A 25,171-nucleotide genomic window follows, 5' to 3' on the forward strand; every position below is an offset into this window, starting at 1 on the left:
TGGTCAGTGTTATCAGGTGGATAAGGAAGATCCAAAACGGAAATCACAGCACTTGGCCCTTCTTGCCAAGACCTGTTACCACCGGTACCTATCTTGGTTTACAATGGACCTGAGGCTGCCTGTTCCTTACAATAACACTGGTCAGTGGTCATCTTCACCATCCTTTGTACCCTAACCCTAACTCTAACCCCAACAGCTAACCCTAATCTTCAAGAGCTGAGATGAAACTTTCTGGAACTATTAAAGTGCTCGAGCTGTTTCTCCAATGCCAAGACTTAAATGGAAAAGAAATCTAATCAGCCGAGGAAGTCCTCTTTGCAGACCCAAAATGATTGCCACATTGTTGTTGGTTCAGCAGGGGAACGTTTTTTTTTTTTTTTTTTGAAAACCCAAGTCTTTCACGAACGTGCTGGCCAGGGCTGAGGTTCGCCTGAAGGAGACTGGAATTTGTAATTTCTTCATGGCGCCGGTAATAACTTGTCTACTCATCACGAAGGACACCATGGGATCTTTAACGTCCACTATCTATAAATGCTAGCAAATGGGACATCCGGCTTAACGTTTATGCGAGCCCCGAGGGATGGCACACCTTTTGATGCAAAGCCCTGGCTGCGAATCACCAATCCGAAAGTTTATGATTGGGTCGGGAATCGAACTCTGAAGTCTGGTTCTATGAAGTTGTAAGAATTTATTCATCAGAACTACAGACTGGGCTCCAAGCTGCCTTGTCTGGGTTCGAATCCCGATCCAGGTTTAAACCATCAGCAGGGTGAGGGTGATTCATCATTGTGTGCGCAGTTAAACTGGAGGACCCGACTACCAGCACTGGTTGTTGGAGCCCGTTATTACAAGAAGTATTTGGACAGGTCATCCAGACTTGACACAGACCCCACCTGCCCACCAGGCTGCTTGTACACATTTCCCCACAGTGCAAAGCAGGCAGTGATTTGTAAAGGTGTGCATCACCTATTGAAGCTCATTTGTAATGAATATGTCTCGAGCAAAAGAGCCGATTGACCTTCACCGTGGAATGGCAATTGGAGCCAGAAGTTCACAACTTATCCGTCACATCAGAACTGCCCCCATGTCAACCGAGGGTCATGTCCTGGAAAAAAAGTCTTCTGTAAAGAGGAAGTGAGCGATCGCCGGCACGCCGGACAAAATTACAAACAAAAACGTTCCTGGGCCGACCCCACAAGGTGTTGGGAATCATCGGGGTCTTTAAAGTACAGTAGTCGTAGTCGTAGTAGTAGTAGTAGTAGTAGTAGTAGTAGTAGTAGTAGTAGTAGTAGTAGTAGTAGTAGTAGGCGTAGTTGGCCTGATATCTAAACCAAACACTGGAAGAAAGTGTGACGGTGACACCCTTGAACAAATCCAATAAACGATTGTAAATTCAGAGACCCTTCCTGTCCCAATACTTTTGCTGATATCGTGGACAGACTCTCACACACAAAGTACACAGAAATGAACAACCATCACCCCAACAATGGACCACAGACCTTTGGAAATTCAGTTTGCACATTATTTATTTCTCATCTCCACCTGTTCAGATTGTATATTCACCTCCAGCACCGACGGTGGACGGAGGTTATGTTTTCACCCCCGTTTGTGACCAGGGTATCTCAAAATTGTGCACAGATTTGGACGAAACTTGGTGGACACATTGGGTGTATGATGAGGAAGAGTTGATTCGATTTTGGTGATGGTCTGGATCCGGATGAGGATCCGAGAATTTTTTTGATTTTTTTTAAGTGATTCTTCACCACCGAGAGATGGGGCCAAAACCGATATGTCGTATGATATTTTAAATAGTTGTGGACTGGTTATGACAAAACAAGGTGAATGACATGATAAAACAAGGTTGAATTGAATGACCATCCAAACACCACGATATTTTCTACCCTCGTCAATCCACCCCAAACCCACCTCCTTCAAATTCCCTGCTTTCCTTTCCGAAAGTCTCAATTGTGTCAATCTTATGTACCCCACCCCATCCCTCTCCCTTCCACTGATCTCCTCATGTCTCTGTTCCCCACTGTTTTGTGCTTCCCTCCCACTCCTCTTGTCTCCCACTGTCCTTGTTACACATTCTGTGTGTTAGCTCTTATACGAGCCTCGACAATGTATATTGGAAAAAAAAAAGATGGATGAGTTTGGTATGTGACAAGAACAAGGCGATTAGATTTTGCTTCAGGTCCGAATCCATATCTGGCATATCAGTGGGATACAAACACGTAAACTGTTCAGCCTGGCGGAGGCATGTGTTCTACCCAGTGCCGCTGCAGTTTCCCATTTTGCTTTTCCCCAAATTCCACTTAATCCTTCACAAACAAGTGGGAGGAATAAACACTAAAACACCATCTCGAATTCCACCACTTGAATTGCATTTCATTGGAAGAGGATCTGCATGGGTTGGGAGTTGTGCCAAAGTAAGCTTACCTGGATCCTCCTGGACTCTCCTCCTTACATTGATTGATCACTCAATGACGTCAATTCTTCGAACAGTCTTCCTTGAACCCCATCCTTCCTCAACACACCTGTTTAGTGAATCACCTGTCAATTTTACCTTCCCTCACTCCCCCAACCCCACCATATGCGTACCTAATGAGGGGTATCAGTACCCATGATGCAGTGCGTGGGCACCATGTTGGTTGGCAAGCTGCTAAACAAGTGAGAAAAGGAAAACGAGTAAAATGTCAGGCATAGCATGATATTTGCAAAATCAATAAAACAGATTTCACCTCAAAAATAATTTGTGGTTGAATTCAATGACCAAATGGGCAACTCCTCTGAAAATTTCAAGTCAATCAGATAAAAATTGACAATTTTAGAAATTCGGCCTTTGTTGACCTTTGGCCTATGTTGACCTCAAAAATAAATGGAGGTTGAATTCAATAAGCCGATATGCAAATCCTCTTCAAATTTAAAGTCACTGGCATGAAAATTGAGGATTTTAGAAATTCCAGCATAGTTGTTGAACTTTGGCCTATGTTGACCTTTTGGTTCATGTTGACCTCAAAAATAATTGGCTGGTCGAATTCAACGTCCTGAAATATAAATCTTCTACAAATTTCAAGTCAATCGGATGGAAATTGAGGATTTTAGAAATCTCACCAAAGTTGTTGGCCTTTGGTGTATGTTGACCATTTGACCGATGTTGACCTCAAAAATAATTGATGGTTCAATTCAGTGAGCTGATGTAAAAATCCTGTTGAAATTTCTGGTCAATCGAATGAAAATTGAGGATTTAAAAAATTCGACATAATTGTTGACTTTTGGCCTATGTTGACCTTTTGGTCGATGTTGACCTCAAAAATAATTGGCTGGTGAATTCGGTGACCTGAAATAGAAATCTTAAAATTTCAAGTCAATCAGATGAAAATTGACAATTTTATAAATTCGGCCTATGTTGACCTTTGGCCTATGTTAACCACAAAGATAATTGGTGGTTGAATTCAATGACCAAATATGCAACAACTCTTCAAACGTCAAGTCAATCGGATGAAAATTCACAATTTTAGAAATCTGGCCTATATGTTGACCTTTTGGCCTATGTTAACCACAAACATAATTGGTGGTTGAATTCAGTGACCTGATCTGCAAATCCTTTTCAAATTCCTCGTCAATCGGATGAAAATTGAGGATTTTAGAAGTTTGACATGTTTGTTGACCTTTGGCCTATGCTGACCTTTTGATCTCGAAAACAATAGGCTTCTTCCTTATGCCAAACTCCACCATGTGGTGAAGTTTCGTGATGATCGGTTTCGAATTGTGACCTGTAGGCGATAAACAGACAAACAAACAAACAGACAGACAGAATGACGAGATAAGCGTGCTGGATTGTAAAGTTACTGATGCTATCGTTACCAGGGAATGAATACAATCAACTTGGCAGCGTGCACGGCATTGTGGGATAACCATGAAAATCCTCCATGATGTTGTACTGACTGCTCACACGTACTAAGTGGACGTTTTCATATTTGGGTGTCAGTGCGGAGTTCTGGCCAAACATCAGAAACAAGATTTGGGTTTCAGGGACGGTCGCGCAGACAGACAGACACACTCGTAAACTGTAGATGTGTGAGGGGGTCTCGTGTTTACAGGGTGAGGGGGTCTCGTGTTTACAGGGTGAGAGGGGTCTTGTGTTTACAGGGTGAGAGGGGGTCTCATGTTTACAGGGTGATTGGGGGGGTCTCATGTTTACAGGGTGATTGGGGGGGGGTCTCAAGTTTACAGGGTGATTGGGGGGGGTCTCATGTTTACAGGGTGAGGGGGGGGTCTCATGTTTGCAGGGTGAGAGCGGTCTCATGTTTACAGGGTGAGAGGGGTCTTGTGTTTACCGGGTGAGAGGGGTCTCGTGTTTACCGGGTGAGAGGGGTCTCGTGTTTACAGGGTGAGAGGGGTCTCATGTTTATAGGGTGAGAGGGGGTCTCATGTCCTTCAGGAAAGTTATTTAGGATATCTTCCAGGAAAATCCCACAGGAATTCCTCTCGGAAAATCATTTCGGATATCTTACAGGAAAATCACACAGGAATTCCTTTTGGAAAATCATTTAGGATATCTTCCAGGAAAATACCACAGGAATTCCTCTCGGAAAATCATTTAGGATATCTTACAGAAAAATCCTAAAGGAATTCCTCTCGGAAAACCATTTAGGATATCTTGCAGGAAAATCCCACAGGAATTCCTCTCGGAAAATCATTTCGGATATCTTCCAGGAAAATCCCACAGGAATTCCTCTCGGAAAACTATTCAGGACATCTTAGAGAAAATCCTACAGGAATTCCTCTCGGAAAATCATTTAGGATATCTTCCAGGAAAATCCCACAGGAATTCCTCTCGGAAAATAATTTCTGATATCTTACAGGAAAATCCCACAGGAATTCCTTTTGGAAAATAATTTAGGATATCTTCCAGGAAAATCCCACAGGAATTCCTCTCGGAAAATAATTTCTGATATCTTACAGGAAAATCCCACAGGAATTCCTTTTGGAAAATCATTTAGGATATCTTCCAGGAAAATCCCACAGGAATTCCTCTTGGAAAATCATTTGGGATATCTTCCAGGAAAAACCCACAAGAATTCCTCTCGGAAAATCATTTAGGATATCTTCCAGGAAAATCCCACAGGAATTCCTCTCGGAAAATCATTTCGGATATCTTACAGGAAAATCCCACAAGAATTCCTCTCGGAAAATCATTTAGGATATCTTCGAGAAAATCCTTCAGGAATTCCTCTCGGAAAGTCATTTAGAATATCTTACAGGAAAATCCTTTCCACCAATTTAGTAATAGCGTTGATTTCCTCTTCCTATCGTTCACTTTCATTTCCTCTACCCTCCTCTCTCGCAGTTAATGAGATTAATCTTTTAATTTTCCATTCGTTTTTCACTTTCACCTTTGTGGTTTGGTTGTTATGGTTTTGAAACAAGTAATTATAAAACCGATAATATGCGCCGGTCCGTGATTGTGATGTAAACATATTATTATGCGTTGTGTGACTCTGTATCCGACTCCCGCTCAGCGTTTCTCGCTCTCCCTCACCAACAACCCTCCCTCACGTCTTACTCCCACTGTCCTCGCACTTCTTCCCGGCCGTGACGCAGCGCCCTTGACGTCATCAGTACGTTTATAGCACCACTTTGCCCTGGAGGAGGCGCTGCGAGGAAGGGGGCGGAGGATCCGGGAGAGGGCGGGGCGGAGTCCGGGTAGTCTCCCTTCCCTTCTCCTTTCCCCTCACCTCCCCTCCCCACCCTCCAGTCCTCTTGGCTGCCCCTTTGAACTCATTTCGCTCTGTCTGCTCTTTCTCTTTGGCTCTGTTGCGCGAACTTCTATGTTTTTATGTCTCTTTCTCCTCCTTTTCCCCCATTTACTTTTAGCTACCTTTACTCTGCGTTCTTCACTTACGTGTGCTTCTCCCTTAATTCCCAACAAAAGTCTGTTTGTTGAAGCACAGTCTTCGTACTTCCATGTTTAACCGCCACTCTCCGTGTTGTTTGTGTTCCGCTGTCCCTCCGTGTTTCTGTCGCTCTTCCGCTCTCCTCCCTCTTCTTTTTCCTCTCTCTGTCTCACTCTCTCACTCTCCTCCCAACTCTCCACTCCCACCTCTCCCTTTCTAAACTCCCCACTCTCGCTCTCTCTTCTCGCTTCTTCACATTCCCACGTCTCTCCGACGTCCTCCTCGCACCCCTCTCTTCACGGCGATGAAGGACGGAGCGGAACCAGGTCGGTCGCACTTCTCACACACCCGGCTCGGGCTCCCTTTGCTCCTGGCGTTTCTTAAACTCTGGAGCTGTGCCCGTACTCTGCCCGTGCTTTCCCCGTGCCCGTGCTTTCCCCATATCCGTGCTGTCCCCGTGCCCGTACATTCCCCTACCTGTGCTGTTCCGTACCCGTGCTCTTTGACACGCTCTAACACACTTTTTAGTAGATCCCGATGACCCGAGTACGAGTTCTTCCTTGTACGTGACTTGAAGTCTCTGTGACTGTTTTTGACTCCTTTTCCTCCCTCTCCGTGTTTGTCACTTCGTCGGGTGGTTGGAGCTTCCTGCCGGCGGTAAACACGTCACTGGTTCATGTCCCACACTGTCCCGTCTCCATTCGCGACTGTACTCTGCTTGGTCTGCTCACGGACACTGACTCGCGTAACCACTTTGAAAACATTTTTCCCGAAATTGCTGCTTATGGTTCTTATGTTGTGTTGGTGCGATGGCCTCTGCTCAGCTGGATGATACTTTAATTTATGCCTGTGCTTGCGGAGGTCTGACACAGTCAAACTGTATTCAACGCCAACTGTGGCTCTGCCTCGGTGCCCGCAGGGCGGCACATCGGTGCCCTCTGGACGGTTTTGCCTGTCCCCACGAAGCTGCTTTTAAGAGGCGCTGGCTCAGTCCCCGGGTGGTGGCAGGTGAGTGGCCCTGGCTCGATCCCCACGGGGCAGAGGAACGAGCGCCCCTGGGCCAGACAAGTGGTTTATGGTGCGGCCTGTGGTTCGGTCTCTGTGGAGCGTCGGACAGACGACTCTGGCTCCAGGGTGACATGCGTGGCCCTGGCTTGATCTCCACAGGGCGGCGTAAGGGTGGCCCGAGCTCGTTCACAGTCAGGAGGTGTGTTGATGGCCCAGACTCGGGGTTCGGATGGCAGACCATGCCTTGGTCCCCACGGGGTGGCGTGCGGGCGACCCCGCCTCGGTCCCCACGGGGTGGCGTGCGGGCGACCCCGCCTCGGTCCCCACGGGGTGGCGTGCGGGCGACCCCGCCTCAGTCCCCGCGGGGTGGCGTGCGGGCGGCCCCGCCCCGGTCCACACTGGCTGGCGACCCGGCGGCCCCGCCCCGGTCCAGCCCGGGCGGCGACCCGGCGGCCCCGCCCCGGTCCAGCCCGGGCGGCGACCCGGCGGCCCCGCCCCGGTCCAGCCCGGGCGGCTACCCGGCAGTCCCGCCCCGGTCCATACCGGGTGGCGGCCCCGCCCCGGTCCAGACCGGGCAGCCACCCGGCGGCCCTGCATCGTTCCACACCGGGTGACAGTGTGGTGGCTCTGCCTCACTCCCTGTGGGGTGGGGAGCCTGTCTTGGTTCCTTGTGGAGCGGGCGGCACTGGCTTGTTTCCCGGGGGCTGTGTGTGTGTGACCTGGGCTTGTTCCCGGTGTGGTGTTGTGTGTACGACCTGGGCTCCTGCGTAGTATGGCGTGCGGGCATCCCTGCCTCAATTCATGAGGAGCGGTGGGCCCACAACCCTGCCTCAGTGCCTGAGAGCGGCGGGCCCGCAGTCTTGTTTTCGTTCCTACAGCATCGGGGTGGGCAGCCCTTGCTCAGTCCCCACGGAAGCCGGGCGAGAGTCCCTAGATTTATCCCCACTTGGCGTTCGGGTGGTTCTGGCTCCTTCTCCGCAGAGGGACCTCCTTCATGTTGGGCAATGGACATTCATGACAGGTCAGGTATGGGAGCATGCGCCACAGCAGTGCGTCGCTGCTTCCACTTTCTGCCGGTACTCCAGGAGCCTCCGCCTGGCCACCCCCAGGCAGACGTCCTGTCCATCCCCATCTCTTTGAGATGCCGATCAATCTGCTGCAACCACGAGGCACATGGTTGGCCCATTGGCTTCCTTCACTCACGAGGTTCCCTCGCTTTGAGAATCTGGTGAGCAGGCACCCACCCGGAGGGACTGCCTCAGGTTAACCCAAGGAGATTGCCGTCTCGTGGATGACACACCACAATGGGCAGGCGGCCCACCTTGTTCCCCCCCCCCCCGGTGCAGTCCTGGTTCCTTGATTTTGGGATGACCCTCGCATGTCAAGTGACACCATACTTCTCCCATCTTTCCCTGTCTGTCTCCATGGGACAGCAAGCAGGAGCATGGATGGACCTGGCTTGGTCCTCGCGAATCAACAGCCATCCTCAGTCCCCAGAGGGTTTTGGGCAGCCCGGTTCCCGTGGAGCGGCATGCGGGCGGCGCTGCCCCGGTTCCCGTGGAGCGGCGTGCGGGCGGCGCTGCCCCGGTTTCCGTGGAGCGGCGTGCGGGTGGCGCTGCCTCGGTTTCCGTGGAGCGGCGTGCGGGTGGCGCTGCCCCGGTTCCCTTGGAGCGGCGTGTGGGTGGCGCTGCTCCGGTTCCCGTGGAGCGGCGTGTGGGTGGCGCTGCCCCGGTTCCCGTGGAGCGGCGTGTGGGTGGGGCTGCCCCGGTTCCAGTGGAGCGGCGTGTGGGTGGCGCTGCCCCGGTTCCCGTGGAGCGGCGTGTGGGTGGCGCTGCCCCGGTTCCCGTGGAGCGGCGTGTGGGTGGCGCTGCCCCGGTTCCCGTGGAGCGGCGTGTGGGTGGCGCTGCCCCGGTTCCCGTGGAGCGGCGTGTGGGTGGGGCTGCCCCGGTTCCAGTGGAGCGGCGTGTGGGTGGCGCTGCCCCGGTTCCCGTGGAGCGGCGTGTGGGTGGCGCTGCCCCGGTTCCCGTGGAGCGGCGTGTGGGTGGCGCTGCCCCGGTTCCCGTGGAGCGGCGTGTGGGTGGCGCTGCCCCGGTTCCCGTGGAGCGGCGTGTGGGTGGCGCTGCCCCGGTTCCCGTGAAGCGGCGTGTGGGTGGCGCTGCCCCGGTTCCCGTGGAGCGGCGTGTGGGTGGGTGGCTCTGGTTTGGTCCCTGGGGGGGGGGGCAAATGACCAACAGCACTGCCTCAGTCTCCGTGGGGTTGTAAGTGGCTATCCCTTGCTGAATTTCCATGGAAAGGTGTGAGCACTATTAGCTTGATCCCCAGTGTGGCTTATGGGTAGCCTTAGCTTTTACCTGATGTGCTGGTGTCGGGGCGGCTCTGCCTCATTCCCCATGGGCGGTCCTGGCTTAGTCCATCCCAGGGAGGCGACAGGATGGGCCTGACTTGGTCCTTGCGGGATGGCAGTTGGTGGCCTTTGCTCTGTCCCAACCCTGCAGCAAGCAAGCGGCCCGTCCTCGGTCCCCAAGGGGCGGCGGGAATGTGACCCTGGCTAAGTCCCCACGTCAGCGCAAGCAGAGACCCTGGCTTGGGAATGCGAGCAGGCAGCCCTGGCTTTGTTCCCACGGTTCCATAGGAGGGTGGCTGTGCCACAGTTCCCGTGGATGGGGCAGTGGCCGGCTCTTCCTTGCTTCCCCACAAAGGGGGTATCGAGCAGACTGCTCAACTGTGGTTCGTGCGAAGGTGGCAGTGCGTGTCCAACCCTGCCATGGTTCTTTGTGGGGCGGTGGGCTGGTGGCCGTGCCACGGTTTCCGGGGAGGGGGCAGTGGCTGGCCCTGACCTGCTCCCTACAAGGGATCATCGCTCGAACAGGCGGCCCTGCCACGGTTCCTGCGAAGGTGGCGGTGCACGTCCAGCCCGACCATGGTTCCCAGGAAGGGGGTGGCTTGTGGGCTGCTCTTTCTTGGTCCCCACATAAGGGTTGTCACATGCCTGACCCTGCCTTGGTCTGGGCTCTGCGAGTGTGGTGTCGAGGCAGCCTATCCTGCCCCAGACATGTAAGTTTTGTGGGTGGGTGTGTGGGTTGCCAGCTCTGCCTTGGACCTGACACTGTGAATGAAGGATGACGCTGCATTTCCTTAAAATTTTTTTTTCATCTTCCCTTGATGTAATGGTCAAGGTTCATGAAAGTGCTGCATAAAGAGGTGTTTGCTGTGCAACTGAATGTCGTGGTAAACAGAATGTGGACAGGGGTTAGAAAGTGAATAAATAAAATCTTTGCAAAGTGAATGAGTTAGGACAAGCTCTTGGTGGAGGTATGAGAGATTTCTTGAGATGATGAAGATGGGCTGTATCGATTGATCAGGGGGAGGGCACAATCAGATATACTTTTTATTTATTTATTTATGTTGAAAGCACCAGTCGTGGACTAAATCGTCCTCATCGAGGCCAGGCCTTAAATAAAGAGAAATAAAAGTGAGTGAAAATGAGTGAGTAAGAAAAGTGTGATGTTCGTTTGCAAGAAAGGGAGATTAAAGCTGTTTGAGTGAGACAGAAAGTAAGACGAGCAATCCTGACACTAAGAGTGCAAGATGGTACCGGGCACCACTTTAACGCTCCGAAGTCAGAACGGTAGTACCACGCTGAGCGGTTGCTGTCTACAACCGACGACCTAAACTTGCTGAGGCCTCTATATTTAGGGGTGAAGGAGCAGAGTTGAAGGAAACCTTTGACTTTCTGAAGATACCAAAGAGTTGCTAGATTTGTATGTTCAACTTTTTGGATTTGGGAGGGTTAAAGGGTTGAATTCTCAGTTGGGGGGGGTGAGGGACAAGGTACTTGGGTTGTTTCTGCTTTGTCTTTATTTTCTTCTTCACCATATTTTCATTTACCTCACCCATAATTCTCTTCCCTTAACTCATATCTCCTCTTTCCACTCCCACCACCCAATCCAACAATTACTGCTTCCCTTTTCTCACTTTTTTCCTCTTTTATGCACAGTCAAGCACGATGAGTTTGTGGTCGTATATTTAATACGTATGTAAAGGTTGGACATTTTGACTTCCCTTTGCCTCTCCTTCGATTCCAACGCAAACTCCTGTCCTCTCTCTTTCTCCACTTGGTCCACACTCTCCTCCTGTCCTCTCTATCTCCACTTGGTCCACACTCTCCTTCTGTCCTCTCTCTATCTCCACTTGGTCCACACTCTCCTTCAGTCCTCTCTCTATCTCCACTTGGTCCACACTCTCCTCCTGTCCTCTCTATCTCCACTTGGTCCACACTCTCCTTCTGTCCTCTCTCTATCTCCACTTGGTCCACACTCTCCTTCAGTCCTCTCTCTATCTCCACTTGGTCCAAACTCTCCTTCTGTCCTCTCTCTATCTCCACTTGGTCCAAACTCTCCTTCAGTCCTCTCTCGATCTCCACTTGGTCCAAACTCTCCTTCTGTCCTCTATCTCCACTTGGTCCACACTCTCCTTCTGTCCTCTATCTCCATTTGGTCCACACTCTCCTTCTGTCCTCTCTAGCTCCACTTGGTCCACACTCTCCTTCTGTCCTCTCTATCTCCACTTGGTCCACACTCTCCTTCAGTCCTCTCTCGATCTCCACTTGGTCCAAACTCTCCTTCTGTCCTCTATCTCCACTTGGTCCACACTCTCCTTCAGTCCTCTCTCTATCTCCACTTGGTCCACACTCTCCTTCTGTCCTCTATCTCCATTTGGTCCACACTCTCCTTCTGTCCTCTCTCTATCTCCACTTGGTCCACACTCTCCTTCTGTCCTCTCTATCTCCACTTGGTCCACACTCTCCTTCCATCCTCTCTCTATCTCCACTTAGTCCACACTCTCCTTCTGTCCTCTCTATTTCTACTTAGTCCACACTCTCCTTCTGTCCTCTATCTCCACTTGGTCCACACTCCTTCTGTCCTCTCACTAACTCCACTTGGTCCACACTCTCTTTCTGTCCTCTCTCTCTAACTCCACTTGGTCCACACTCTCCTTCAGTCCTCTCTCTCTATCTCCACTTGGTCCACACTCTCCTTCTATCCTCTCTCTATCTCCACTTGGTCCACACTCTCCTTCCATCCTCTCTCTAACTCCACTTGGTCCACACTCTCCTTCCGTCCTGTCTCTAACTCCACTTGGTCCACACTCTCCTTCCGTCCTCTCTATCTCCACTTGGTGCACACTCTCCTTATATCCTCTCTCTATCTCCACTTGGTCCACACTCTCCTTCCGTCCTCTCAATCTCCACTTGGTCGACACTCTCCTTCCATCCTCTCTCTATCTCCACTTGGTCCACACTCTCCTTCCGTCCTCTCTCTCCTTCCGTCCTCTCTCTAACTCCACTTGGTCCACACTCTCCTTCCGTCCTCTCTCTAACTCCACTTGGTCCATATTCTCCTTCCGTCCTCTCTCTATCTCCACTTAGTCCACACTCTCCTTCTGTCCTGTCTCTACTCTACTTAGTCCACACTCTCCTTCTGTCCTCTCTCTATCTCCACTTGGTCTGCACTCTCCTTCCGTCCTCTCTCTAACTCCACACTCTCCTTCAGTCCTCTCTCTATCTCCACTTGGTCCACCCTCTCCTTCATCCTCTCTCTAACTCTACTTGGTCCACACTCCACTTGGTCCAAACTCTACTTCTGTCCTCTATCTCCACTTGGTCCACACTCTCCTTTTGTCCTCTCTCTAACTCCACTTGGTCCACACTCTCCTTCAGTCCTCTCTCTCTCTCTCCACTTGGTCCACACTCTCCTTCTTTCCTCTCTATCTGCACTTGGTCCACACTCTCCTTCTGTCCTCTCTATCTCCACTTAGTCCACACTCTCCTTCTGTCCTCTCTATCTCCACTTGGTCCACACTCTACTTCCATCCTCTCTCTATCTCCACTTGGTCTGCACTCTCCTTCCGTCCTCTCTCTATCTCCACTTGGTCCACACTCTCCTTCAGTCCTCTCTCTATCTCCACTTGGTCCACACTCTCCTTCTGTCCTCTCTATCTCCACTTGGTCCACACTCTCCTTCAACCCTCTCTCTATCTCCACTTGGTGCACACTCTCCTTCCGTCCTCTCTCTAACTCCACTTGGTCCACACTCTCCTTCCGACCACTCTCTATCTCCACCTGGTCCATACTCTCCTTCTGTCCTCTCTCTATCTCCACACTTTCCTTCCATCCTCTCTCTATCTCCACTTGGTCCACACTCTCCTTCCATCCTCTCTCTATCTCCACTTGGTCCACACTCTCCTTCAGTCCTCTCTCTATCTCCACTTGGTCCACACTCTCCTTCTATCCTCTCTCTATCTCCACTTGGTCCACACTCTCCTTCTGTCCTCTCTATCTCCACTTGGTCCACACTCTCCTTCCATCCTCTCTCTATCTCCACTTAGTCCACACTCTCCTTCTGTCCTCTCTATTTCTACTTAGTCCACACTCTCCTTCTGTCCTCTATCTCCACTTGGTCCACACTCCTTCTGTCCTCTCACTAACTCCACTTGGTCCACACTCTCTTTCTGTCCTCTCTCTCTAACTCCACTTGGTCCACACTCTCCTTCAGTCCTCTCTCTCTATCTCCACTTGGTCCACACTCTCCTTCTATCCTCTCTCTATCTCCACTTGGTCCACACTCTCCTTCCATCCTCTCTCTAACTCCACTTGGTCCACACTCTCCTTCCGTCCTGTCTCTAACTCCACTTGGTCCACACTCTCCTTCCGTCCTCTCTATCTCCACTTGGTGCACACTCTCCTTATATCCTCTCTCTATCTCCACTTGGTCCACACTCTCCTTCCGTCCTCTCAATCTCCACTTGGTCGACACTCTCCTTCCATCCTCTCTCTATCTCCACTTGGTCCACACTCTCCTTCCGTCTTCTCTCTAACTCCACTTGGTCCACACTCTCCTTCCGTCCTCTCTCTAACTCCACTTGGTCCATACTCTCCTTCCGTCCTCTCTCTATCTCCACTTAGTCCACACTCTCCTTCTGTCCTGTCTCTACTCTACTTAGTCCACACTCTCCTTCTGTCCTCTCTCTATCTCCACTTGGTCTGCACTCTCCTTCCGTCCTCTCTCTAACTCCACACTCTCCTTCAGTCCTCTCTCTATCTCCACTTGGTCCACCCTCTCCTTCATCCTCTCTCTAACTCTACTTGGTCCACACTCTCCTTCTGTCCTCTCTCTAACTCCACTTGGTCCAAACTCTCCTTCTGTCCTCTATCTCCACTTGGTCCACACTCTCCTTTTGTCCTCTCTCTAACTCCACTTGGTCCACACTCTCCTTCAGTCCTCTCTCTCTCTCTCCACTTGGTCCACACTCTCCTTCTTTCCTCTCTATCTGCACTTGGTCCACACTCTCCTTCTGTCCTCTCTATCTCCACTTAGTCCACACTCTCCTTCTGTCCTCTCTATCTCCACTTGGTCCACACTCTACTTCCATCCTCTCTCTATCTCCACTTGGTCTGCACTCTCCTTCCGTCCTCTCTCGATCTCCACTTGGTCCACACTCTCCTTCAGTCCTCTCTCTATCTCCACTTGGTCCACACTCTCCTTCAACCCTCTCTCTATCTCCACTTGGTGCACACTCGCCTTCCATCCTCTCTCTATCTCCACTTGGTCCACACTCTCCTTCCGTCCTCTCTCTAACTCCACTTGGTCCACACTCTCCTTCTGTCCTCTCTATCTCCACTTGGTCCGCACTCTCCTTCCATCCTCTCACTATCTCCACTTGGTCTGCACTCTCCTTCCATCCTCTCTCTAACTCCACTTGGTCCACACTCTCCTTCTGTCCTCTCTATCTCCACTTGGTCCACACTCTCCTTCTGTCCTCTCTATCTCCACTAAGTCCACACTCTCCTTCTGTCCTCTCTCTGACTCCACTTGGTCCACACTCTCTTTCAGTCCTCTCTCTATCTCCACTTAGTCCACACTCTCCTTCTGTCCTCTCTATCTCCACGTGGTCCACACTCTCCTTCTGTCCTCTCTATCTCCACTTGGTCCACACTCTCCTTCTGTCCTCTCTATCTCCACTTAGTCCACACTCTCCTTCTGTCCTCTCTGTCTCTACTTAGTCCACACTCTCCTTCTGTCCTCTATCTCCACGTGGTCCACACTCTCCTTCTGTCCTCTCTCTGACTCCACTTGGTCCACACTCTCCTTGCATCCTCTCTCTCTATCTCCACTTGGTCCACACTCTCCTTCCGTCCTCTCTCTAACTCCACTTGGTCCAAACTCTCCTTCTGTCCTCTCTCTAACTCCACTTGGTCCACACTCTCCTTCAGTCCTCTCTCTCTCTCTCTCTCCCCACTTGGTCCACACTCTCCTTCTGTCCTCTCTATCTCCACTTGGTCCACACTGTCCTTCTGTCCTCTCTATCTCCACTTGGTCCGCACTCTCCTTCCATCCTCTCTCTATCTCCACTTGGTCTGCACTCTCCTTCCATCCTCTCTCTAACTCCACTTGGTCCACACTCTCCTTCTGTCCTCTCTATCTCCACTTGGTCCGCACTCTCCTTCCATCCTCTCACTATCTCCACTTGGTCTGCACTCTCCTTCCATCCTCTCTCGAACTCCACTTGGTCCACACTCTCCTTCTGTCCTCTCTATCTCCACTTGGTCCACACTCTCCTTCTGTCCTCTCTATCTCCACTTAGTCCACACTCTCCTTCTGTCCTCTCTGTCTCTACTTAGTCCACACTCTCCTTCTGTCCTCTATCTCCACGTGGTACACACTCTCCTTCTGTCCTCTCTCTGACTCCACTTGGTCCACACTCTCTTTCAGTCTTCTCTCTATCTCCACTTGGTCCACACTCTCCTGCTGTCCTCTCTATCTCCACTTGGTCCACACTCTCCTTCTGTCCTCTCTATCTCCACTTGGTCCACACTCTCCTTCTGTCCTCTCTATCTCCACTTGGTCCACACTCTCCTTCAGTCCTCTCTCTCTCCACTTGGTCCACACTCTCCTTCTTTCCTCTCTATCTCCACACTCTCCTTCTGTCCTCTCTGTCTCCACTTGGTCCACACTCTCCATCTGTCCTCTCTATCTCCACTTGGTCCGCACTCTCCTTCCATCCTCTCTCTATCTCCACTTGGTCTGCACTCTCCTTCCATCCTCTCTCTCTCCACTTAGTCCACACTCTCCTTCTGTCCTCTCTGTCTCTACTTAGTCCACACTCTCCTTCTGTCCTCTATCTCCATGTGGTCCACACTCTCGTTCTGTCCTCTCTCTGACTCCACTTGGTCCACACTCTCTTTCAGTCCTCTCTCTATCTCCACTTGGTCCACACTCTCCTTCTGTCCTCTCTATCTCCACTTGGTCCACACTCTCCTTCTGTCCTCTCTATCTCCACTTGGTCCACACTCTCCTTCTGTCCTCTCTATCTCCACTTGGTCCACACTCTCCTTCTGTCCTCTCTATCTCCACTTGGTCCACACTCTCCTTCCATCCTCTCTCTATCTCCACTTGGTCCACACTCTCCTTCCGTCCTCTCTCTAACTCCACTTGGTCCACACTCTCCTTCCGTCCACTCTCTATCTCCACCTGGTCCATACTCTCCTTCTGTCCTCTCTCTATCTCCACATTTTCCTTCTGTCCTCTCTCTATCTCCACTTGGTCCAACCTCTCCTTCTGTCCTCTCTATCTCCACTTGGTCCACACTCTCCTTCTGTCCTCTCTATTTCTACTTAGTCCACACTCCTTTTGTCCTCTCTCTATCTCCTCTTGGTCCACACTCTCCTTCTGTCCTCTCTATCTCCACTTGGTCCACACTCTCCTTCTGTCCTCTCTATCTCCACTTGGTCCACACTCTCCTTCAGTCCTCTCTCTCTCCACTTGGTCCACACTCTCCATCTGTCCTCTCTATCTCCACTTGGTCCGCACTCTCCTTCCATCCTCTCTCTATCTCCACTTGGTCTGCACTCTCCTTCCATCCTCTCTCTCTCCACTTAGTCCACACTCTCCTTCTGTCCTCTCTGTCTCTACTTAGTCCACACTCTCCTTCTGTCCTCTATCTCCATGTGGTCCACACTCTCGTTCTGTCCTCTCTCTGACTCCACTTGGTCCACACTCTCTTTCAGTCCTCTCTCTATCTCCACTTGGTCCACACTCTCCTTCTGTCCTCTCTATCTCCACTTGGTCCACACTCTCCTTCTGTCCTCTCTATCTCCACTTGGTCCACACTCTCCTTCTGTCCTCTCTATCTCCACTTGGTCCACACTCTCCTTCAACCCTTTCTCTATCTCCACTTGGTCCACACTCTCCTTCCATCCTCTCTCTATCTCCACTTGGTCCACACTCTCCTTCCGTCCTCTCTCTAACTCCACTTGGTCCACACTCTCCTTCCGTCCACTCTCTATCTCCACCTGGTCCATACTCTCCTTCTGTCCTCTCTCTATCTCCACATTTTCCTTCTGTCCTCTCTCTATCTCCACTTGGTCCACACTCTCCTTCTGTCCTCTCTATCTCCACTTGGTCCACACTCTCCTTCCATCCTCTCTCTACCTCCACTTGGTGCACACTCTCCTTCCATCCTCTCTCTGTCTCCACTTGGTCCACACTCTCCTTCCATCCTCTCTCTATCTCCACTTGGTGCACACTCTCCTTCCATCCTCTCTCTATCTCCACTTGGTCCACACTCTCTTTCCGTCCTCTCTATCTCCACTTGGTCTACACTCTCCTTCCATCCTCTCTCTGTCTCCACTTGGTCTGCACTCTCCTTCAGTCATCTCTCTATCTCCACTTGGTCCACACTCTCCTTCAGTCCTCTCTCTAACTCCACTTGGTCCACACTCTCCTTCAGTCATCTCTCTATCTCCACTTGGTCTGCACTCTCCTTCCATCCTCTCTCTAACTCCACTTGGTCCACACTCTCCTTCAGTCCTCTCTCTATCTCCACTTGGTCCAACCTCTCCTTCTGTCCTCTCTATCTCCACTTGGTCCACACTCTCCTTCTGTCCTCTCTATTTCTACTTAGTCCACACTCCTTTTGTCCTCTCTCTATCTCCTCTTGGTCCACACTCTCCTCCTGGCCTCACTTGCTGCATGCTTCCTTTCTTCCTTTCCTCGGTTTCATCCTCTCCCCTTTGTGTATTTAATAAATGGACCACATAGAAACACCAGTTCTCCCTCAGCATTTTAACTGTGACGAAATCTATCATTTGGTGGCCTTGTGACGTTTTGCTATTGTTTCTCCAGAATGTTTTATCCATTTGTTTCACATATTTGTGATCCTGCAGCACAATGGGGATTGCATCATCCCATCATGCACAACTTTTGTGTCCTTTTGGCTTGTTCTCTGAGAGGTGATGAGACGTTCGCACTCTGTCTCTGTGGCCCACCTGCAGGGTTTGAGATCCATCGTTGCTGCCTCAATTAGTGACGCTTACTTGCTTTAATGGTGAGAAAATAATTCGTTAGTTTGCTTTTTTTGCATCGCACTGTACATCGCTCATTGTCACGTACACTGTGCATTCCACAGAAAAAATATTGTTTCGCTAGTTGGGATGGCACATGGGAAACGAGCCGTGCCTCGGGCAGGACATTTGTTTGCTCTTTATCTGGATTTATTAAACTGTCACCTATTTTTATAATACATGTTCACCGACAACTGTCCGCGTTCACCGACGCCTTCACACACCACTGTCCTCGTTCACACACTACTGTCCATAACTTGTGTGTGCACAGTTGGTGCAACACCTGCTCGCAGCTCGGTACAGTGTCAGACTGTTTGAAAGGCTGTGCGAGGCCCACAAGGATTGGTCTTCTGTGACGAGGAAAGTTTCCTGAGGTTGATAAAACGGCAGGCCTGGGGGTGGAGGGTTGGGGTTCCATCGGCTGAACAGGGTTTTCGCCGTGGCTGCTGCACTGTTCTACCCAAGTCGCGTAGTAAGAGACCAGTACTTGGATGGGTGCGTCAAACAGGCCACCGCATGTGTTAAGCGTGCTGTGTTTTGTTGAACGAAGCTTTGTGGTGGCAGCTTCCTTCCTTTCTTCCTTCCTCCCCTTCATCCATTTTGTCCTCATACTGTTGAGTAACTGAAACGTTTTTGTGAGGCATGTAGTGCTTGGATGCAAAAATACCATAAGCACCATGGTGGCACGTACTGGGTGTTCGATGCAATGGGCATCCCGCTACCTGTGCTGTTGTCTCTCCCAATGTCGACGACGATACTATTGGAACTCTGGTAGGAAATTCAAGTTGAAGTGCAAGTCATCACGTCCTTGAGCTTTGGTTGCATTTTCCTGCATTTGTGTTAAACTTGGCTTCCAACTCTCAACACAAGACCATCGAGGTGGTTCATCGTCTCAGATGGCATTTGTAAACCTGAAAACAAAACAGAAACCCTGAGTGATTTCTGCAACTGATCATGTGCCATCAAAGGACGTGCCGTCGAACACTTATCGAGTTGCCTGAGTGGTAGCGTTTGCATCGACATGAGTTGCACGTCCTCGACTCCCATTTGCTTGGCAGTAGATGGGAGAAGTGGGTGTCGCTTGATATCTGAGGGTCACCCCGAAAGTCTTGTCATCCGTGTTCCCGTTTACAGGTCCAATCGCTTTTCCTGTTTTTTTCACCAGTTGTCACCCCATGGCAGCAGCGAGTTCAAAATGGCAGCATTTGTGCATCACCTTTGCCAGGTTGAAATGGAGGTGTTTGTGTCTTGAATCGTCACCTCGGTGAGTTGTTGGTTCACTTCAAACCTGGAACAAGTATCATCCTAAAACGTGCCAGAAAGAATCACATTTGGAGTACGACCTTGAGTCTGCAAAGTCACCATGGCTCTTTCTTGGGACATTTTACGAGAGGTTGAGGTGGGAGAGAGAGAGAGGGTCGGTATGCCAATCTGGGTGTGTGCACATGCATATGTACGGGGAGGTGTGCGAACGTGGATGTGTGTATGAGTTTGTGGGCATGGAAAGTTAAAAAAAAAAATTTCACAGAAACTCCACTACCATCTGCTGGTGAATCCTTTCCATGAAACCCTGCCTTGTGCACGACACTTAGATTGACGATTAATTGCATGTTTGTCTATTTCGTTTCCTCGACATTTTCTGTTCGGGCCATCTACTTATTACATATGCCATCTGACCTCTCTCTCGACGTTGTGCATTCTGCATGCACAACACACCTCATGCACGTGTCACTATGTAGGGTCACACTGGTCTTAGCCTTTTCACTGGCTGCCCATTAAGGTCTTTGCAGAATAACAGATCAGACATCTTCACGACTGAATCAGGATGCTTCTAAGTGTGCTGCACAATGTCACTGACTCTCTGCTGATTCTCTGTTCTCTCCAAACCACCTGCCATGCCATTCCCTGTTTAACCAGACTGGGTGGTGTACTGGTAAGGGTCCACTCTGAGTCTGGGAGGTCGGAGGTTCAGACACTGGCCGAGTCATACCAAAGAGTTTAAAAATGGTACGTGCTGACGATTGATGCTCAGCGTTTAAAAAGGTTTGGAGCACAGACAAACAACCTCAGGTTGACAACCACAGCACAGCATTGATGAGCATAATGGCGTTCTCCTCCGTTGAAGTTCCACGTGAGGTTATTTTTTTCTACCAATGTCTTGTTTTCTGAACCCACGAGCTTCTCCATTCCACCAATCACCGCTGCTGTTGTGTAGCAAGACCCCCCCCCCCCCGTGAAGTAGTTGGCTCTGAAATGCAGATGGTTGTGTGGTGCCTGTGGTTGGCACAGATGATCGAGAATACTGATGATTGGTCCATTTGAAATTGGGTACCACCACCCATGATGCCCTTTTGTTCAGCGTCTTGGTTTATTCGTGACCAGGGTTTACCAATGCCCCGAACAGAAGCTCGCTTTTGGTTTTGTTGTATCGTGACGCTCACGCTTAACTTTCTATCATACACCCACTTCTGTTCAAACGTGTGTGTGTGTGTGTGTGTGTGTGTGTGTGTGTGTGTGTGTGTGTGTGTGTGTGTGTGTGTGTGTGTGTGTGTGTGTGTGTGTGTGTGTGTGTGTGTGCCTGTGATATTCAACACTCATGGCCTTTTTGAAGTGTGGCATCACTTGAACCAAATGTCTTAAACAAGGATTTGGATAAAGTGGCAGCAAACACAGCAGAGGCTTCACCATCTGATGGATTGATTCTGGGCCCCCATTGTTTCGTACTTTGTCTTCGTTCAAACAAGTGGTTTGTGCCTTCTTTTTTGTGGGGGGGGGGGCATATTTTAATAATCCTCATTGAATATGTTTAATTTTGCTAGTTTATATAAATCTTTATGTCTCCGGTGATGACGTCGTCGGAGGCATTACGTTTTCGGGTTGAACGTCCATCCGGCCATCCTAGCTTTCTCTGCAACCGCTTTGCCAATTGACATGAAGTTTTCACCGTAGGTGCGACTACTCAGGTAGATTGTTTGAATGATGATTGTGACGACATCGGTCACGTGGCGTGGCAGACATGTTAGAACGAAAGGAAAAACTTTGGACCCCTGTATCTCTGAAACTGCTCCATGGAGTGAATTGAAACTTGGCACATGGCAAGTACTCCCCTTGGGGAATCGGTGTTTTTTTATGATGTCAAGGGGCTTCGTTATGCCATCACAATTTCATACATTGATCACTTTATCCGATCAGTATGAAAATTTGAGGGTCATCTGGGGTTAAATTGTATGGGTAAAAAAAAATTGTTGTCATTGTTCACTTGGTTTGGCGGTCATATTGGTGGTTTAGCCATATTATTATCATAAAGACCTTCAAATATCATCTCCAAAATGGCTGACCAGATCGAGGCGAAACTTTACAGGTATGATCTATCCATGACGAACAAAGAGTTCTGCACCTATGACATCATAGGTCACATGGTTTGGCAGCCATATTGCATTTACCCCAATACCTGTAAAAACCATGTTCTCCTGAACTGCTGGACAGATCGAGGAGAAACTTCATCCACGTTCCCCAAACCAGCCTTGAATACTCGGGCAAAAACCGAAATTACAGACATCAACCTTCCATTTTTTTTCACTGTTGTTTTGCATCAAAGGCCTTCAAAAGGACAGGTTGGAGGTTTTTAAAATTAAATTAAATTCAAATATAAATCCTATTTTCTTCCTCTGCAGCGGTTGTAATGAAAACGTACCTTTTTTATGATAGATGTGTTGTTCAGTTTTCAAATGTAAATCAACTCGGACATCTTTGGGTGGGGTGAGAGAGGGGAAGGAGGGGAGGGGAGAGAGGGGAAGGAGGGGAGGGGAGAGAGGGGAGAGAGGGAGGGGGGAGAGAGGGAGGGGAGAGAGGGGGAGAGAGGGAGGGGGAGGGGGAGAGAGGGAAGGGGGAGGGGAGGGGAGGGGGAGGGAGGAGGGGAGAGAGGGAGGGAGAGAGGGAGGGAAGGAGGAGGAGGGGGAGAGAGGGAGGGAGGGAGAGGGAGGGGGAGGGGGAGGGGAAGGGGAGAGGGGGGAGGAGGAGGGGGGAGGGAGGGAGGGAGGAAGGAGGAGGAGGGGGAGAGAGGGAGGGAGAGGGAGGGGGAGGGGAGGGGAAGGGGGAGAGAGGGAGGGGGGAGGGAAGGGGGGAGAGAGGGAGGGGAGAGGGGGAGAGAGGGAGGGGGAGAGGGGGAGAGAGGGAGGGGAGAGGGGGAGGGGGAGAGGGGGAGAGAGGGAGGGGGAGAGGGGGAGAGAGGGAGGGGGAGAGGGGGAGAGAGGGAGGGGAGAGGGGGAGAGAGGGAGGGGGAGAGAGGGAGGGAGAGGGGGAGAGAGGGAGGGAGGGGAGAGGGGAGGGGAGAGGGGGAGAGAGGGGGGAGAGGGGGAGAGGGGGAGAGAGGGGGGAGAGGGGGAGAGAGGGAGGGGGAGGGGAGAGAGGGGGGAGAGGGGGAGAGAGGGGGAGAGAGGGAGGGGAGAGAGGAGAGAGGGAGGGGGGAGAGGGGGAGGGAGAGAGAGGGAGGGGGGAGGGGGGAGAGGGGGAGGGGAGAGAGGGAGGGAGGGAGGGAGGGAGGGAGAGAGAGGGAGGGAGAGGGGAAGGGAGGGGAGGGAGGGAGAGAGGGGAAGGGAGGGAGTGGAAGAGGGAGGGAGGGGAGAGGGAGGGGAAGGGAGGGGAGAGGGAGGGGAGGGAGAGGGAGGGGTGAGGGAGAGGGAGGGAGGGAGCGAGAAGGGGTGAGGGAGAGGGAGGGGTGAGGGAGAGGGAGGGAGGGAGCGAGAAGGGGTGAGGGAGAGGGAGGGAGGGAGCGAGAAGGGGAGAGGGAGGGAGGGAGCGAGAAGGGGAGAGGGAGGGAGGGAGCGAGAAGGGGAGGGGGAGAGGAGGGAGGGGAGGGGGAGAGGAGGGGGAGGGGGAGAGGAGGGAGGGGAGGGGAGAGGAGGGAGGGGAGGGAGAGGAGGGAGGGGAGGGGAGAGGAGGGAGGGGAGCGAGCGAGGGAGGGAGAGAGGATAGATATATATATATATATATATATATATATATATATATATATATATATATATATATATATATATATATATATATATATATATATATATATATATATATATATATATATATATATAGATAGAAATATATAGATATATATATATATATATATATATATATATATATATATATATATATATATATATATATATATATATATATATATATATATATATATATATATATATATATATATATATATATATATATATATATATATATATATATATATATATATATATATATATATATATATATATATATATATATATATATATATATATATATATACATACAGAGAGAAAGGGGTGGATTCCAAGAGACGTGACGCCCAGTTTAACGTACATCCGAGAGACAGCACACACATTGATGGATCACCCTGCCTCTGGAGGACCGGGACAGTAGATTGTTGGGTCGAGATTTGAACCCAGGCTGGACAGCTAAGAGCGAGTGTGCGTACCTGTCGGCTGCCCTGCTGTGATGTGACGATTCATTGCTTTGTAACAATTGAAACATTTTCTTACTCATTGAAGTCATCTAATTTTTTTTTGCCTTCTAACTCTGGAATCGAACGGCGGTATCGCCATCGAAGCTTGAAGAGCATGTGCCAAGTGGCTTCAATCACCCCGCCGGAACGGTTGAAGAAACTTTTAAAAATGAAATGTTTAATTTTTCATTTGCATTTATCGATGCCGAAGTGACGGGTTGTATAATGAAAGAAGATCGTACAAAAAGTGAAAACGTTGTGCAAAATAAAACTGCGCATTTCCAGTGAGCGAGTGAGCGAGCCATCGCCTATCACACTGCATGACAAAGCGGGGCCAAATGTGGGCGAGTGGCCCCTTAACTTTGTTCAAGTCGATCGATATACAATATTCACGGAGGAAAAGCATGGGGTAAACATCCAGGGTCAGATTGCAGTCATGTGTGTCAGAGTGGTGCTGAGGTGTCGTCCACCAGACGGCGGTTTCCTTGGGTTAACCTGCGGTGGTCCCTACGGGTGGGTGCCTGGAATGTCCTATCCCGAAGAGAGGATGATCACCTGTCTCTGTTATCATCTGAGCTCAAGCATTTGGACATCGGGATTGCAGCTCTCTCTGAGGTTCGGAGACCGGATTGCGGCGAGATCATGGCTGGTGGTTACACCTACTATTGGTCTGGTCGCTCTGATGGTTATTATGCCCAAGGAGTTGCTGTAGCTGTGTCCAATAAGCTACCAATGATAATTGAGGTAACACCGGTCCATGACTGCATTATGAGACCAATGATTCATCACTCCTGGGGTTTCGTTTCCCCGCTCTTTGTATATGCTCCGACTGAGGTGAGTGATCTCACCGTGAAGGACGCATTCTATGCCACGCTCGAGTCTGTGGTTGATCAGCGCTCCAGGCGAGATACTCTTCGAGTCTTGGGGGTTTCAATGTGGATGGCCAGATGGAGGCCTCAAAAGTACTGGAAGAAATTGGATGCAGTGACGCGCTGCTCCGGCACATGTTCCCATACCTGATTTGACCTGATATGCAGTATTCATTGACAGTGTAAATATTGTAGAGCGCTCGCCGAGCGGTTTAAAGTGCTCGCATAGCGGTTTAAGCACTCAAGGAAGCACTCCAACAAAACGGTTGATAAGGAAAGACTGGCTTGGCAAGCGATTAGCGATTGCTAATCCGTTATTTTATTAAACACCTCCCGGAGATGCCAAAATGTCAAACTACGTCCAAATTAGACAAATGAACTTTTTTTTGGAGTTGAAATTGTTGCTAAGTTCAATTCTGGAGCTGAAATTTTGAAATTCAGCTTCGTTTGAGAGATTCTTGACGTTATGGCATATGCGGAAGTTAAATAAAGCCAC

At 50.2% G+C, this 25,171-nt stretch overlaps 2 protein-coding genes across 9 annotated transcripts in view; one reads left to right on the forward strand and one right to left on the reverse strand.

Annotated features, from left to right (window-relative positions):
* Positions 1-4,198, reverse strand: part of LOC147031092 (uncharacterized) — a 17,434-nt gene extending 13,236 nt beyond the window's left edge. For 3 of the 7 annotated variants that reach the window (XM_085875821.1, XM_085875820.1, XM_085875819.1), the window contains exon 1: positions 2,440-4,187. The gene's annotated coding sequence lies outside the window, so the exon portion shown is untranslated. The other 4 variants (XM_085875823.1, XM_085875824.1, XM_085875822.1 and 1 more) reach the window with 2 other exon arrangements.
* Positions 4,199-5,701: 1,503 nt separating this feature from the next.
* The window catches only part of LOC147031093 (ETS domain-containing transcription factor ERF-like), a 29,634-nt gene continuing 10,164 nt past the window's right edge, over positions 5,702-25,171 (forward strand). Inside the window, exons 1-2 of one of the 2 annotated variants that reach the window (XM_085875817.1) lie at positions 5,710-6,226; positions 18,241-18,293. Coding sequence is in view for 1 of the 2 variants with exons in the window: in XM_085875816.1 (XP_085731942.1) it covers positions 6,205-6,226 (22 nt within the window). In the remaining variant the exon portion in view is untranslated. Of the gene's footprint in view, positions 6,227-18,240; positions 18,294-25,171 lie in introns of both variants that reach the window. The other variant, XM_085875816.1, reaches the window with a different exon arrangement.

The sequence above is a fragment of the Eptatretus burgeri genome, chromosome 3, assembly GCF_056783735.1.
Source record: "Eptatretus burgeri isolate ZD-2024b chromosome 3, Ebu_testis_v1, whole genome shotgun sequence".
NCBI lineage: Eukaryota > Metazoa > Chordata > Myxini > Myxiniformes > Myxinidae > Eptatretus > Eptatretus burgeri.